Source organism: Botryllus schlosseri, chromosome 4 (genome assembly GCF_051294905.1).
Source record: "Botryllus schlosseri isolate E-star chromosome 4, Bs_hap1, whole genome shotgun sequence".
NCBI classification, from domain to species: domain Eukaryota; kingdom Metazoa; phylum Chordata; class Ascidiacea; order Stolidobranchia; family Styelidae; genus Botryllus; species Botryllus schlosseri.
The window spans coordinates 12,644,652-12,663,292 of NC_137239.1; the positions used below are offsets into that span (position 1 = coordinate 12,644,652).

The 18,641-nt window shown below is 38.9% G+C and overlaps 1 protein-coding gene across 1 annotated transcript in view; it reads right to left on the minus strand.

The window, feature by feature from the left end:
• Positions 1-18,641, minus strand: part of LOC145438136 (uncharacterized) — a 146,095-nt gene that overhangs the window by 16,635 nt on the left and 110,819 nt on the right. Inside the window, exons 45-47 of the mRNA XM_080315509.1 lie at positions 7,752-7,790; positions 7,322-7,384; positions 5,787-5,840 (exon numbers count right to left, since the gene is read on the minus strand). Coding sequence (XP_080171635.1) covers positions 5,787-5,840; positions 7,322-7,384; positions 7,752-7,790 — 156 coding nt within the window. The remainder of the gene's footprint in view (positions 1-5,786; positions 5,841-7,321; positions 7,385-7,751; positions 7,791-18,641) is intronic.

Sequence of the window (18,641 nt, forward strand, 5' to 3'; positions counted from 1 at the left end):
AAAGTATGAGTAGCAATAAAGGACACACTTTCCATATAGTTTATGTCAAACCTTCTTTGTTGCCATTGTCGCATTACGCATTATAGGATATTGTTACGTGAGGCGTTTCCAAATCTCTAATTCGTAAAACAAGGCAATCGGTGCTCGATATTGTTATATGACTCATCATATATATCACTCATAATGACTGAACGGGCATGTTTAGGCTGAACGGGCATGTCAAAAAAGTAAGTCAAAAGCTGAAATTCAAGGAAGGTTAGAGCACTAAATATTTGTATACTGGAGTTAGTGGCAGACCTCTGTTTTCAGTTTTTGCGAAGCATGTCACCGAGATTAAGGATTTTAATTATGACAAAAATACGAAACACTCGGTCAAGGGAGGGCGAATTTCAGAAAAACCGCAAGCTTCGCTCAACATCAAGGCTATTACAGCTGCACACTGCTCGGAAGGCAGCGACCGAGACAATATACATTGTACTATGCCATATACATTTCAGTGCAGTGGTTCTCGAACTGCATCTGAAGAGGGACGCGAAGCCGAAGTTAAAAGAATTTAAAAGAAAGTTAAAAGAATTACCACGATATTATGATATTATACTTATGGCACTGTGTATTGCCCGACTTTGATAGTACAGAATTCTCTCATCATCAGCCATAACCTTCCATGCCAACAAACCATCCGTTGGGATTGCTAGCATTATCGTTGCTCTTTTAAGATTTTGTAATATCATGATAGGGTTGGTGGGTCGAAAGTTTTCACTATCATAAAGGGAAGCGTGCCTAAAATAGTTTGAGAACCACTGTCTTAGGGTATTCAATGAACGTGAAGAGGGGATTAAATAGAGGTAAAAATGTATCATGTTCAACATTGCTTCGACTCATGACGACAAATAGATAATATATTACCTAACCGCCACTTTCTCAGTTTCCAAGATGAACATATTCACTGAGCAGCATTAATAACAATGCAATTTATAAATAAAATTAACATACGCTGGAGAATACAACTAAAAATTTTCACTCAATAACAATATTGTTGCATAACGTGTACGTAATTGGAAGACAATACATTTTTTAAACTTTCAACCATAATTTGGGATGCTGGACAGGATGCTGGATAGGACTATAGTACTTTACCATACTTGACTATTCATAAAAATTGTTCTCTGCTTATCATTGTACAACATAGTCTACATTGCGTTAAGAAAACACTCAAGTTTGCAATAGCGCTAATCACTTACCCTTTATAATAATAAGATAATATAAGATCTACCGTAAGCTACTTGGTAATCTAGTCTTTTCAAGACAACGGTACGCGGATCACGTGGTGGGAAGGACTAGATCAGGGGTAGCCAACCTTATTGCTATTCACGGTCGAATTTCAATTACTTATGTACCCTACTACCGCATTTCTAAGACATAATCGCAATGAGCTGACTCGACACCAAATATCCATGTTAAACTGTCCATGTCCATTTCCGGTGGACTCCGGTTCAATCTACTTTTTCATATCGTCTTACTATACGTATCGAAATGGCTAATGATCATGTAATGAATAGTTACTGGGAGTGGTTATGGTAACGCTGAGAGCGAAAGTTATTTCAGATTGACGAATGAATTTCGTCATTAATATTAGAAGTTTCACATATTACTATCAAAGATTTATTGTTTCTCAGCCCTTGTGGCCAGATTCATCGGTAGAGTTGATGAAGGGAGTGTTTTCGAAAATTTAGGGCAAGTTAAAAATGATGATGTATATTCGGGTGGACCAATTTTTATTAGATTCTTTCATGCATACTGTTATTTCTTGACCTCCTATCAAGATTGTCAGGATAGTGGCAAGCTTTTGGAATCTCCCAAACGTACCAGAAACAAATTTCTTTCGTGAGTAGCACACTATTCCAGATAAGTATTTATATATAGGGTGCATCATTTTCCTGCGCTATTCACAGCTGTACTCTGGGGATCAAATTGCAAAGGGAGTTGATATATTGAAATCGAAAAATGAAGTCGCATTAAAGTGCGCCTTCCGCGAAGAAAATTTCAAGATCAAATAAGTTTAATTAACTTCTCAAAAATCCGGGAGTCAATTCAAAAAGTCAATTTTAATGTCGACGGCCGCCAACACACACTAATTGAATTATAAGTCCACAGCCGCACAAAATTCCTTCTACGGCTGCAGGTTGCCCACCCCTGGACTAGAAAACCTCCAACACTTGGGTAGGAGCTCCGGAGTCGACTTAGATCAGAGGTCTCAAACACGCGGCCCGCGAGACCATTTTGTGCGGCCCGTGACGGCATTTTGGAATTTCAAGTATTCACCAATATATTCAAGTGCCGCATATCTTTTTTAGATATAAGAACTTAAAGTTCACGCTAAAACTACTATAAAATAACCGAAATATCAACAAACTTCACTATCACATCTATTTTAAAAGCTACCATGCTATGAAAGATCGGCTTATCACGTCTCATTATAAGTTTATAATGAAAAGACATGACCCGTTGATGATTCGTGTCTGAAAATTGTGATTTGGTTTGATGCGACCTTTTCGTTACTCGATCTCGGATTGACTGGGTGATTAAATTAAAATGACTGGAGTTGAGTCGGGTCAAACGTCAAAATCAGAGAAGGACTTGCGACTCGGAACGGTGACTTGGTTGGTAATCTTACGGACGCAACAATCTATGATACTGTCATGGGGAATAGTAATATATCAATAGGTTGTAGCTTGCGTTGGGTGGGGTACATAGCTATCTAATCAGGTCAGTATAGCAGCCATTGGTATTCTGTGACCCCCGTGACGTATAGTTGAATATATGCTAGGTGTTGTTTGTGCTCGCTATCCATGTTATTATCGTGGGCGTGTAAGGTAGTAGTACGCTCTACAGCTGTAACACCAATGAATTCTTCGCCGATTGGACATTTCGATTCCAGTGGTTCTTAACCAGGGGCCGTTGACTCCATCGGGTGCACCACATCAGGGTGTACGAGATGCATTGTGGAATTAGACCTATATGCTGAGGAATATTTTCTTGGCCATTTGATACAACTGGAAAATAGTCCCCGCGCTACGCGCGATTTGAAGTGAATGGGATTTCTGATTTTAATATATGGTACCATCAGAAACTGTGATGTAAATGAACAAGGGCTACGAGAAATCTTATTGAAAGCACAAGGGGTACGATCGCTAAAAAGGTTAAGAAGCAATGCTGTTACTATGGCTCAATAATGATTATATTAATGTTGTTATTGGTTATTGATATATTCCAATATAAATCGAAGGCAAAGTCTAACGTTGATTTAGTTTGACTTTGGTAATGACAGTAACAACAGCCGATACTTATCACGACTGCATCAAAACCAGGATTAGGCTACACCGCTCAATGCTCTGATATCAGATCAATCTTCAGTAGATTTTAAAATATTTTACATAGAATTGTGGCACGTTAAATGTGCACTAGCTGCAATATTATAACCCGACAGTTTTACGATGTCATGAGGCATGCTCTCGTATGATGTCAATAACTCATTAATTGAAAAAATTATGCCCGGAACAAAATCAATTTTATTGAAATATTTGAAAATGTGTTTTTTTTTTCGTGTCAAGAGTGAATAATGCAATAGTAAATTACATTGCCACGATGTTTGTAGAATGCCTGTCTGCAAGGTCCCGTCAAATAAGGCCTACTTTGAAATTATACATTGAATATCCCTAAGATTGGTGCTGCGGCCCGCGGCGTCATCAAAAACTGGGAAATGGCCCGCGAGCACATTTGAGTTTGAGACCTCTGACATAGATCGACCTCTGGTGTTGGAGCTGTGAAACGTACCACTATACTCTCGCCACTAGTTTTGCATTTAAAACAAATGTTTGTTTGAAACATTTTGTTTAAAACATGTTTTAAACAGTGTTTCGAACAAATGCCTTTAAAAAATATGTGTTTTTTCAAGTTGCATAATTATGCCATAATTGTGTAAATACTTTCCCAAAACATGCTGTATGAGCCCACGGACAAGTACCAGCCGATATAGCCGACGATATGGAATGGTTGGAACCCTCGAAATAGTCAGTTACACAGCTACTGTACGTAATATTTCGTCAAATGAGCTATCCACTATGACGTCACAATTGACTATCCATGACTGGTCATGGCTTGAGAAAAAAACATGTTTTAAACAGATGTTCAGTTAGATATGTGTGGTGGTAGATTTTATTTTTACGAATCGGCGAAAATTTGGGTTTCCGCACATACTTTAGATTACGATAGGTGTTGCGCAAGCTAGAAAAGAATAACAACCATTGCACTTTTCAACACATTCACGAAACGCTCTATTGGCATCGTTTTAAATGACTCACGGTCCCTTTCAAAATCAACACAAAACAACATGTTTCATTTTACGGCTTTAACGAGACAGGTGTAGCCGATTTCTTTCGACCACTCGGCTATGTTCCGTTGCGTTTGTGAGGACGCAATTGCAATATTGTGAATCACATTCAACCGGTTCAAATTCACATTCAACCCAAGAAAACGGTGGTCTTAGCCCTCACTTGGCGAGTAACCAAATCTCTGGGTGACGGATCCTTCAGACCTCTCTAACGGGTAATTTCATCACTATTCTTCATACATCTGATTCACAAACGATATTGCGAGATTCACGATTCACGAATAAGCGGAAATAGCAGACGGCAAACGCACCACTTCTTTATTTGTATCTATCGTCGTAGTAAGCACAAACCAGTGGTATGAAAATCGGTTTGCAGTTGTTTTCTAGTAACGTGGAGTGCGGAGTTTATTTAGAGTCAAGGAATCAATTTCGTCAATATTAATAAATGCTCCAGTGAAGCATGCTGTTTTTCCGCTACTTCAAAGATATTGGAATCGTTCACGTGTACCAGACTAAGCTAAAGGAAAATCCTTTTCAATTCGCATTTCAACTCGTGGAGCATCATTTTCCTCCTCGGGACGCATTTACACCACGCGGGGCTTACATCAGGACGATTCGGTTACAGCTATTTCCCTGAGTGCATAGTGACACTAAAAAGCGAGAAGACCAGTTAAAATTTCAAATTGAATAATTCTGCTCCAAATTATTCTACGCTATGTGGATCAACGATATAATGTCGGCCACCATCAAGCTTTGTTTAAAAATGAGTTGTCTAATTTTTTTTTTCTGGACCGTTCAAATTTTTGGAAGGTGATTTTCTGTCCAAAATAATTGTCTCGCGAACCCCCAAAAGACCCCACTTTAAGAACCTTTGCATTAGAGATTACTGAAACAACAATTTTCAATGTGACCCTAAAAAAACTATTTTGTCACTCAAACTATGTCTCTCACCTAAACGAACTCTAATGGTGTCACTGATATTTCGATGAGCCGTAACTCAGATGATATACGCCCAAAATACACCATATATTAATACTTGAAACACAAACGTGAAACATTTTACTAAGAAAGGGTAAATCCTTAAACTTTCGTTCATTGTATTTGCCTTGGAGAATCTGATATGTCAGTCATTGACAGCGACGTAACCTTGACCCCTTCTCGACCAGGGCATTCTGACGTCTCATTTGCGCACTACGGGTCATAATAGATATGCAAAGTTACATAATTGCAAATTGTTTGTAATATACATCTCAAAAATCGCGATAGATTGCTTCTAATATTCTCCGAATATTCAGCAGTAACTAATCCAAGAGCGAACTTCAGTTATTTTTCCCATTCTTCAACCCCAATCAACAGAATCATTCACTAATTGAGGCGATGGAATATTATGACATACCTGACTGTGTCGTTGCCTCTATTTCATTCAAGCGCTGTTTGATGTCCCGAAGTTCTGAGAATGAAATAGTTTTGTTAATGCTGTTAATCCGACTTCCTTACGCATGTGCTGAAACATGCGAGATTAGCGTGGGCGGACAGACATTCAATTAACCAACTATCACATCGTGCGAGGGACCGGTATCTTCTGTATTCACTGAGCGCTTATAGTTGCGATGACTGGCTTCATACTTTATTGCATTCCAAATTTGATTTCCGTTTCAAAATATTGCTGTTGTTGTTTCATCATGAGCTATTCCTCCCAACATCACCATTCCTCACTGGCTGAAACGACTTCGGCGTTGCTAGCAGCATAGATTAATAAACAACTGATGTGAATGGGCATATTGCCTTCAGGGAAATGGACCAAACACTGCCAAGACCAAGACGATTAGAAAAAGGCTTGGGACTTCCCCACATGATCCACATTAACAAGGCGATAGCAATTGAGCTAACACCGTGTATCGCTAGCCCCAATATCGATTCATCAGTCGTTGAGAAGTGATGTCAGGTGTCCTGAATAGCTCATGATTCAAATTGAAAAGAAAATAATGATCGTGACATTTTTAGACGTATTTGTATTTCTTTTATAAAATATTACCTCTTTTGTGCCAACTATGCCCGTCGCCAATGATAGAGAGCAGAGCGTTGTACTAACGTAAAAGTATTTAAATAGGTTCCTTGTGGTACAGAATTTGAATATTGCAACGCGAATTCCTATTCGCGAAATTGCGAATATGAATGTGTTGTTCGTTGTAACGTAAATATATATATTCTATTTCGTCTCGATATTGTGATCATGCGACCCGCAGCCTCTACAAATTTGAAAAGTGACCTGCAACCAATTTTGAGTTGGCGACCCCTGACATAGACCAACATGGATTCAGATGTATATGATACATTATACATATATTAAACTTTGCTGAACCTCAGCTAGTCACGTGTGTATATTATATGCATAGTAAGTGTCTCCAGTGGAAGCAAATAATATAACCGCTAAATATGGTTATGAATATGGTCCCGCTGTTGATGGAATTACCCATTTCGAAAAGGTAAATGGAAAAGGAATTCCGTAAGTAAAAACGAATATTAGTGATGACGAGGTAAACTCTCAATGCGGCTGGACATTTTACGGTATGATGACCGGTCTCAAATCAAGTCATTTGAAAAACCTGACTCGAGTGAGCTCAGCATTGCCTAATAAAATATATTGCCTATATAAATTATATTAGTATTTACTATAGAGCCAATCTTGAACAATGTCACAAGAAACATGAAGATCTGTGACCAAACAAGTGCGTATTTCAAATTAAGGTTCAGAATTTCGTTGGATATAAAATCTGCAATCGCCTTGCACTCCGTGTCCATCTGTGGAACAGTCGTCACACCATACACCCATATTAAACGACGGTACCAATAACTGATCGCTATTTACTGAATTGTCTCATTTGAAAATTTGACATATCTTAAAATATGAATTCAGATACTTTGACTTACTTCTTGGCACAATGTTTGCAAATCTTTTCAGCCCCTCGATTTTTTCCGTATTGTTCGCGATATCTAAAATTAAACATAAATAAAATCATAGTTTTCGAGTATTTGTAGGCTTTTCAAATCTATTAATTACAATATTCATGAACGTCAGTTGGAATGCCATCGGTTATCAATATTTTTCCATTTCGATGCATCCATATAAACCAACTAGATCACTAGAACCACTAACGCAGCAATTACTACTCACGGAAGCACATTAGAATCACGGTCAGTCATCCAAATCCAAATATATAAGTCGTAGGGAACCATAAACAAGAATGAACAATTGACATATATTCTCCACACGAAATATCATCACAGAATATTTTTGCGAATTCATATGAAGCTATCTTGAAAATATTTCAGCAAATGATGCGTTAAATATCATACGTACCTTGCTCAATTTGGGAATAGCATAAACTTTTATTCAGGTCTGAAATATCAGAATGAAGAATACATAAACCAATAGGAGGGCTTGTAAGGATTGTTAAGAGATAGTTTAGACCAGAGCGAAAAGAGAACCGGAATAAAGGTATAACGGATGACTCACCACCAATATTTCTAACATTTGTTTGACGTGGCTTCAGGAGCATCATATATTTATTGGACAACATAGAATATAGCTAACGCAGACCATATGTTCACTTTATGCATGTAGCTTTGTGTGTACAGTACAACCACTTGAACCGAATCAGGCAGTGGTGGGTGTACATACAAGAGTACTTAATATGCTATACTTGTACTCCATTTCCTTACTCTGAACTTTAGTTTTTTTTCTACCTTCTACGAATTCGGTTTCGATGTCAAAGACTTGTAATTATTGGTTGGTCAGTTATAGTGTGACACATGCCTAATTAACACTAGAACGATCAAGTGGCTTTTTTGACGCATTTTCATTTTTGAAGAGCTGGCATTCAGTCAAATCTTACACTGTTCGGCTGAAACTTCTTGACTTTTATTTATTTTATCTAGGCCACCTTACCCATGATTTTCATCAATCATCTAGTACAAATAAAAAAAGTTATACACAGAACTACCTAGAACTACCGAGTGGCTTTTTTGACGCATTACACTTTTTCTGCCTTCAGGCATCGCAGTTTCATATTCTTGAAAGTGGTTATGTATCTGATAAACGCAGAAAAGCCGTTTGTAACAACAGAACTTTGTTAATATCGACTCGGTCTAACTGTGTTAGCAACAACATCCCTCGTAATAGAAGGCCCTGGATCTTCCTCGTTCCAAGTCACCAAAGCTCTGCAATATTATATTTCTGAAGCTCAGCGTGTTACAGGACATGAAATTTGAAATGTACCATTAGACCAAGCCGACATCTGTATTGTCCATACTAATATACTAGGGTTGTACAAGGGCAAAGGGTCTTTGCTCCGGTCTACGAGATGGATCTTCAGGGGGAGAGTGAGCTGAATCTAGTGAATTGAATGCATATGAGGACTGAGGGCATGGGTGCATTATTTTTAGTCAGGCCCTCTCGAAGAACAGATTTACGGAAGTCATGATCTTTCCATTGACATAAGGAGTAAAAAAAGGTGTGGATTCGATAAAGATAATATGGTTTTCGTTCATTACATGGTCGAAATGCCAGCAAATAATTGGGGTAAAATCTCAGATGGTGGACGCTGCTGCTACCAAGTATCTGTACAAGGGCGTCTCATATTTCGGCAAGGATAGGACAGGACACCTCTTCCATAACACTGGTCTACAAATTTCAACTTTTTTTCAGGTTTGGGTTTTGACAACTGATCTTGGCTAATTTTGGGGAGCTGATTCCAAAAATGGCCTCAGATTTTCTCCATCACATCACGTTTTTGAGATATGAAATATCCCTAATTTGAAGAAAGAATCAAATTTGACCCCCCCTGTTTTTAAAACATGGAAATCTGATGCAATAAACAATGTTTTATCTGCAATAATCCAGCTTTAGTTAGCAAACAAGCATTCTATATTATATTCAAACAAATTTGCGTTGTATTTATTAAAATTTCATGCCTTGGAATAAAAAATAAGCAGGCAAAAGAGCAACTAACAAAGCTGGTACGAGCGTGACATTTTATCGCAATTAACAATGAAAGAAGATTATCAGAACATCAAAACCGTTCTCGAAAAGTTGTAGTAGCATGACCATGGCTGGCTCATCTGTCTAGATTTGAAAATGGTGAACTTTTTTCTGGAGCTACACCGAATACCCATGTTTCCTATGCTACCGGGACAGCAGGGTCAAGGATCACCACTGGAACAAAGATGAGTGGCCTCCAAGGCTCACCTTGACGCCTGGAGACAACAATATCATACGTGATCAGTTTGTTGATATAAAAAAGATCCTCTTGCCTCCTCTTCACATAAAACTTGGTCTCATGAAAGAATAAGTAAAAGATTGAGATTGTGAAGGGGGGTGTTTTAAAGGATATATGTTATGATTTTTCTGGTCTCAGTGAAGAGACGAAAGAACTGGGATTTTCAATGGACCTCAAATTAGGCAATTGTTAGAGGATTAAAATCTTGTATATAATCAATGTTGCCATTCGAGGCCAGAGCTTGGAATGCTTTCAGTGCTGTTTTTGGGGAAACAAAAAAGCAGAAAATTATAAAGATCTCTCAAGGGAGCTACTGATTTGTTATGAAGATCTGGGATGCAGAATTAGCATCAAAGTTAACGATTTGAAGAGCCATGCGGATGAGTTTAGATAAAACCTTGGACAGCTTCTTTGAGGTACAGAACTTCAATATACAATTGAATAGTATATTCATATTAAAATGAACCCGAATATTTTCGGCTGACACTCGTCAGGGGTAATCGTCAGCAACTAGTAGAGAATTCGAAAGAACAGCGTATATGTGTTACGATTGTTGATATACGCTGTTCTTTCGAATTCTCTACTAGTTGCTGACGATTACCCCTGACGAGTGTCAGCCGAAAATATTCGGGTTCATTTTAATATGAATATACTATTCAATTGTATAAAACCTTGGGAAAGTTAGTGAAGAACACGGTGAACGTTTCAGCCAAGAAATTAAAATTATGGAGGCACGTTTTCAAGGTCGGTGGGATTTATGGATTCATTTATTTCCCACACCAGTAAAAATCCGGTACGAGCAAGGACAAGGACACAGTTGCCACCTGTACCAGGATTTTCGTATGATAGCCGACTATTGATGGAGTTGGAAAAGAAAAATTCCAGATGCTGTTCGTAAAAGAAAGTCCCTCAACAGAGAATTTTTAAGCTTATAAGTGAAGACTTCATATTTTATGAAAGCTCTTTTTTACTGTTTCTGAACTGGTCCTGCCCAAGTCCCTGCCTCCAGAATTTCTGCACTACATTGGAATGTCTATGTGCATATTGTGTGATCTCTAGGCTGTAATTCGGATAATACCTTGCTACTGTCCTATCCACATGTTCGTCAGCATAATGTTGCATTTATTTTTATTATGGTTGCTTTTTTGCACGCCTAGTTTTAATTCCGGGGCATAAAACTTTAATAAAGACAACTCAAATTTGTATGAATCTAACATAGAATGCTTGTTTGCTAATTAAAGCTAGATTATTGCAGGTAAAACAGTGTTTATTGCATCAGAATTCCTTGTTTTGACAACAGAGGGGGGTCAAAAATTGAATTTTTCAAAAAAATTAGGGATATTCATATCTCAAAAACGTGATGTGATGGAGAAAATCTGAGGCCATTTCCGGATTCAGCGCCCCAAAATTAGCCAAAATCAATTGTCAAAACCCAAACCTGAAATTTTGTGTAGACCAGGGTAATCTATACATTTGCCAAGCATATAGTAATGTGAAGAGTCTGATGTAATCCATCTCGAAACAATGTTACGTGAATGTGGCTGTATACGCTTGGAGAAGCAAACGAAGTCCTAGTTGACACTATTGTCAAAAGTTGCTTGAAGCTACCCAGGACCAGAAGGAACACAGGCAGCTTCATGTAGCCACACTTTTCAAAGCTATCATCTTGTTGATAAGCGTAACGGCGAGATGCCAGTGTAGAGATCGAATTTGTACACATATATATTGAGTTCACTGCAACCTGAGGTATAGCCTAACTGTTTCCTTCAGAAACAACACAAACAAGAAACCAGTGACGGTTAAATGTTATAACGAAACAAAACCAGGGGGATATTATTGGTCAGGTTGCAAGGCAGTATTCTATGAGGGTACCAACAAGTCGACGATGGTCCGTGCATGTTTTCTTAGAATGTGAATGATCGTCTACTTGCCAAAATGCCGATACTCTAAAAATATGCAAATCGAGGATTAGTTGCAAAATTGAATTATGCAAATCTTATCTGATAAGCTTTATGATATGTCAGCAATAACCAATAATGATGATGTGGCTAAAGCGGATCTGGAACCTACTCTAAATTTTTAAAGAACGTGCTCAAATACCAAATGCGCACCAGAGCAACACTTGTAGGTTACACCAAAAAACGGCGATTTGTTTTATAAGTGTTGACCTAAGGTGTATGTAAAACATTGCAAGTAGCTGTGAGCGCACTAAACAATGGTTCCTGATGCCGTTTGTTGAGATTTGTGCTGATTTTTAGCTCCGGTAAATGCATTTAATCGAAGAAGATTCAACATGCGTCAAAAAAGTCACATGGTAGTTCTAGGTAGTTCGAAGTTCCGGTAGTTCTAGTGTTAACAGATGTACAGAAATGTGCTGGATTACACAAGAACTTTTTCATTCTCTCTGAATTGTATCCCGGCTGGCTGGCCGTATGTGTAACATCTTTGGCGCAGACGGTGTTATACAAAAGCCGAAAACCATAATGGGCTCGGATAAAAGTCAGCAAATCAGGAATCATGATGGTTAGCAATCGCCTGGTGTAAAATGACCAAAGCAATAACAGCAATCTTAAGACATGCTCAATGTTCATAGTTTGTGTCACACGGTGAACACTATTCATAACATTCTCGTCGGTTAGCGTCTGGTGGAGCCATTGATATTGATTACTTTGTTCAGCCCGTTGTATTTCTCAACTCTCTGTACATATTGTAAATACTTAAATATTAATGGACGTGATCACTCATAACAGGCCAAACTTGAAGAAAACGCCATGGGCCAGACGCACACGACCCTATACTAGGGCTGGGCAAAATCGAGTACCTGACTGATTCGATTCTGAATCACGCATTATCCTTCGAGTGGAGTCGAGTATTCGAGTACCACTCATCATGACGTCATAAAAGAATGTAATATGTCAAAGTTCAAATATGTACCTTTCATGCCACCACAAAGAATATAATGCCTGTTATCCATTACATTAAAGTTACTTTGGTATATTTTTCGACCATACTGATTTCATTGCACTTTGTGACAATGTGGGATGATCAAGACTTCGTAAATATGCTATTTCTAGTAACGCTCTTAGCTTTATACTATGTTTGTATGCTACGATACGGATAATCAAGGTTTCAAGGCTACCACAGTGTAAAATAGTATTGTAAATTTAATTCTTGTTGATAAGTTAACTTTCAGTGGCGAAAAGCGCATAATTTCAATACTCGAAAAACTTATCTTTTACTACTCGACTCGAATCATTAAAATTAATACTCGATTCAGATTCTAGTACTCGAATCATTGCGTCCAGCCCTACTTTATACTGTCATTTATTCATCGGAGGCATTATTTTACTCGGCAGGTCGCATCTGTACGATAGGGCGCAGAATGCGACGTCAGGACAACTATTCGGTTCCGGTCATTTCGACGCCTTGTGTGACAGTCAAAAAGACGTATTAATACATCAGGAGTGCATTGGAAACAGGGAAGTATAATATTGTATACAGTGACCATTACTGAGGATAATGTGTAGACATAAAAACATGACATACGATTAGCAGTTACCAGGAGCAATGGCGTAGCAGCATGTGCTGCCGTCCATGGCTTTCGTTAAAAATGCCGATCCCTTAAGTAGATCGCACCAAATTTCGACAGTTTCATTTTCAATCAATCTTTTCGATAAAAATAACTACCAATAATATGCTGCGTCTCAGAAGTTCTATATTGCTTCAGGCCAAGACGCCACATCATAGGGAAATTGTTGACTACTGCAACTGCTTAGTCGTTATTTTTACGTTCGTCTTCATATGTAAGTGGCAATGCATAACTGATTTCATTGGTCGGTCTATTACTTTTGGTTGGTATAGACCCTGCTTCTCGAGTTTCTACTGATAATATGATCTTTTCTGTATCTTTCAGAGATCAGCGTAATTTTTTGGATTTTCATTTGAATCGTTCTCTGGTAATGTTAAAGAAGCATTTGAACATGAAGAGGCTACAAATTTTAGCATAGCTCCCTATTTCTGCTTGTCTTGCCCTCTTGTTCTTTCTAAAAAAAAGCTCCACTCTCTTTGACACGTTTCATTATCGAGTCTAAATTAACACTTGTATAAATTTCAGCCCAATCTATCTTTTTAACGTTGACAATTATTAACAACTTAAACGTGCGTAGGACTGGACACTTGAATACATATAGCTGAGCGGGCTAAAAGCAGCATAATTCGTAATCCTATGGTTGGCCATCAGTGCGCTCAAATTTAACAGTACTGATAATAATCAAAAGCTATTGTTTCCCTGATCCCGGAAATACAGTTTAAAACAGGGGTCGCCAACTCAAAACGGGTCTCGGGCCACTTTTCAAATTTCGTACAGGCCGCGGGCCGCATGAATTTGATATCGATGTGAAATAGGCAGCCACGGTCTAAAACTCTGCTTCAGTACAACGGTGCGCTACCTAACATAGGCGATGGGCATATTGACCACAAAAGAAATAATATTTTATTAAAGGAATACAAATACAACAAAAAAAACATTATCATCAATTTTATTTTATTTTGAACTGCGAGCTGTGCACGATACCTGGAAACGCTTTTCAGCGACTAAGGAATCGATATTGGGACCAGCGAGATACGTTACTAGCTGAAAGACCATCTCCACGTAAAGCTTGATCTTGTAGAGAAGCCCTAAGCCAGTCGTTCTCGAACTTTTTTAGACACGCCCCTCTTTATGATACTGAAAAATCGTCATATCATTCAATGCAACCAGAATGCTAGCAATCCCAACGGCTAGTTTGATGGCATGGAAGGTTATGACTGTTGATGAGAGAATTCTATAAGATGAATTCCGGACTATACACGGAGCAATGACTATGAATATGAGTTAAATCGCGCGGAGCGCGAACAAATTTGCAGTTGAGCGCATCTCCGCCTCCCCTTCAGATGCTTTCGCGCTTCCCAGTTTGATAACCACTGCCCTAAGCCATTTCTAAACGTCTCGGTTTTGGCAGTGTTTGGGCCATTGCAAGTCAAGGCAATATGCCCATTCATGTCAGCAGATTCTCACGCGATGGAATGCTGTTGCCATCACCACAACCGTTTTAGCTAGTGACGAATAGTGATGTTGGGCACAGGAGAATAGCTTGCTTTGAAACAACAAAAAACAACATGTTGAAACTGTAGTCAATTTCAGCATTTCAAATTGGATTTCTTAGCTTTCTTCCGAAATTTCAAATCAGGTCGCGGGCCGCAGAATATGACTAGGCGGGCCGCATGCGGCCCGCGGGCCGCGTGTTGGTGACCCCTGGTTTAAAAGCTGGTCAGGGCAACGGAACCACCCCGAAATAGCCGTCAAAGTCTGAAAGTCGGCATTGGTCCGAATAATCGCCCGATACAATTTCCAATATAATGGTCAATTGGTCATTGCGTTGCGGCGATACGATTGTTCGGAACAATCTGCATGGGCGGCTATTTCGGAGTGATTCCATTGCCATGCTCACATTTTAATGTGTGTTTTCGGAATCAGTGCGACACTAGCTTTCGATTGAAACCAGTTTGCTCGCCAGCTATAGGACTACCAATTAGACGCTGCTTTTAGCTTGCTGTGTACTGTACAGCCTCATTTCCCGCCCCCTTGGGCGCCTGCCGCCCCTGGCGCAAAGCCATGACAGCCAAGTGGCAGCTACGCCACTGACCAGGAGGTGACTACATGCAAAATCACAAGATGTATCTATACTATACGGTGACAATCATGTATTTGTCTTCACTCATCCTAGCAGAACGCGAATGATTTTTATTACATTTTGACAAGAACAGATTTGAGAAGATTTTAACACTAGAACGAACAAGTGGCTTTTTTGACGCATTTGCATAAGGTAAGGAGAGTAACGCTAACGAAAACATTTAACACCGTTATGGCTATGTAGTCCAGGGATCACCAACGCGATGCCCGTGGGCTCCAGTTCAATCCTTCTAGGACAGTGGTTCTCAACCTTTTTGGCTTCGCGGACCCCTTTTGGCCGTCAAGGACTCTCGCGGACCCCCTTAAGTTTTAGTTCAAATTTAGCTCAATTATGGTGCAACCTTTATATCTGTCTTGTGCAAATATGAACTGTAGGCTTGTGATAAACAGCAAAATACTGATTTTTCATGCAAATAACATCATACTATTTATCTATAAATTGGTAGACTTTTATTATTTCAAAGCTAATTTTGCTGCTGTATTTCTTGAAGTACGTGGCCGGGTCTTGAAAATCCGGGTCTTCGTTTTGATATGAACGAGAAGTGCCGAAAACCATTTCCGCAATAATAGATGGGGGCTAATGCAATATTAACGCATAACGCTTCCGACGATACTTTTGGTGTGATCGCAACATTTATGGCACCAAAATGAAGAAACATATATTTTATGAACATATCATTCCAGCATCTAGCGTAGGGACGGGCAACAGGCCGCGGGCCGGATTCGGACCGCGACGGGATTTTGACCGGCCCGCAGATAGTTTCTGCCGTCAAGGTAAAATCCTAATCTAAAAGTATATAGACAAATTTTATGCGCCAAAGAATGTATCCAAGTTTGCCAACCTGAGAAAGACTGTCATGAAACTACGTGTTCTGTTCGGGTTTACATATATATTTACGAGCAAACATTTTCGACCATGGACAATTGAACATTAACAAGACAAAGCTGCATACCAATATAGCTGGTGATATGAATTTCAGGGTTGGAGCGTAATACTTTGATAGCAACGAAACACTCTTTGTTCATCAAAAAACAGCCTTGTCGATAGGGCATCCGCAATAAGAATGCGCCAAATCTGATAGCCGAGCTTTAGGAGCAGGTATATCATTGTCCGATTTATGACGGGTGTGAGCCAAAAATATTCGGGTTCATTTCAATATGAATATACTATTCAATTGTATATTGAAGTTCTGTACCTCCAAGAAGCTGTTCAAATAGTGGTCATGTATATCACAGGATAAAATGGATTTCGTGGCGAGGTTTCAATCCCTGCATTGGGACAAATTAGGGAAATAATCTGGAAATTTTCATTTCAAACGACTGTTCACTAATTTGATGAGACTGACAACTTCAAATCGAGAAGGTTTCGCAGACATTACGAAGTCACCCTGATTGACGTTACTATCTCCATATTTTTATTTTTTCCACAAACCCCAACAAAACGTCTCTAAACAGCAATATGTTTGTATATCAACAGGTTAATGGAAAATTGGCAATGGAAATGAATTTCCACACTACGATAGTTCATTTCGGACGATTATTACAATGATATGAGTAATGAGGTTTTAGCAGTTGTTGTGCAAAACTGCCTCATGCTTTCCCAAATAAAAAAAAAACAAAAATTAGAATATCAACCATACTAAAAATTTAGAGGTCTCGCGGACCCCCTGAAATTGCTTCGCGGACCCCTAGGGGTCCGCGGACCCCCGGTTGAGAACCGCTGTTCTAGGACAAGATGAGTCGTCCTTGGTGGCAGTAGCAAATATTCAATCAGATTTTAGTTGAAATGAGAATATGAAAAAGAATTCATTTTGGTGCAAGTGGCTCGGTTTGCATGGAAATCGCTTGAATGGAACGTTTGCAATGCGTCAGGGTCAGTTTGACTAATCTCGATGGTGTGGACAGGCATGATTTAAATCGGTATAAATACAGACATAGAGGTCATTTTCCTTCTATGAAATGGTGGCCACTGTTGCTGTCCTGAACTCTTGTAAAGGGTTGATTTCCTCAATCAAATGCTGGTACATCGAGTAACTTACGGGGTATATACCCGAATATTACTATATACGCGTGAGAAATTCCATCTATATTCGGTAAATCTGTATATTCTGTGTATTGAATATTGGTATTGAGTAGTGCGCAATTTTCTTTTAACGTTAGTCCTGTTGTTGTCGTAGCAGCCATCTGCGTTCGTCAAGAACGGACAAGTTGCGAAGATTTGCTACAGATATCGCCAGCACGCTTAAGCGTAAACTCCCTTCGGCCTAATATCGGCCTAACGTTAAAAACTTACGAGCAGCTTTTTAGTCTATATAATAACATGATGATTTTTAATTTTACACGGTTAGTATTATGCTTGATGCACATGTAGATCCTGTCATTACATGAAAATGTGCAGCCTAACTTGTGTTGTCTCTTTGTGAGGCATGACGTCAGGTCAAACGCGTTTAACGCCTGAGAAATCTTATTGAAAGCACAAGGGGTACGATCGCTGAAAAGGTTAAGAAGCAATGCTGTTACTATGGCTCAATAATGATTATATTTAAGTTGTTATTGGTTATTGATATATTCCAATATAAATCGAAGGCAAAATCTAACGTTGATTTAGTTTGACTTTGGTAATGACAGTAACAACAGCCGATACTTATCACGACTGTATCAAAACCAGAATTAGGCTACACCGCTCAAATGCTCTGATATCAGATCAATCTTCAGTAGATTTTAAATAATTTTACATAGAATTGTGGCACGTTAAATGTGCACTAGCTGCAATATTATAACCCCACAGTTTTACGATGTCATGAGGCATGCTCTCGTATGATGTCTATAACTCATTAATTAAAAAAATTATGCCCGGAACAAAATCAATTTTATTGAAATATTTGAAAATGTGTTTTTTTTTTCGTGTCAAGAGTGAATAATGCAATAGTAAATTACATTGCCACGATGTTTGTAGAATGCCTGTCTGCAAGGTCCCGTCAAATAAGGCCTACTTTGACATTATGCACTGAATATCCCTAAGATTGGTGCTGCGGCCCGCGGCGTCATCAGAAACTGGGAAATGACCCGCGAGCACATTTGAGCTTGAGACCTCTGTGCTCTAGCATTCTTGATAAAAAGAGCCCAAGGATTTTCAGCCAAGGAATACTTGAATTATTTTGGTGATGATAAAAAAGGTAATGATACGATTGTGCGTGCTTTTGTGAAGAATTTGATTTCAGCGTAATAAATACAATGAATG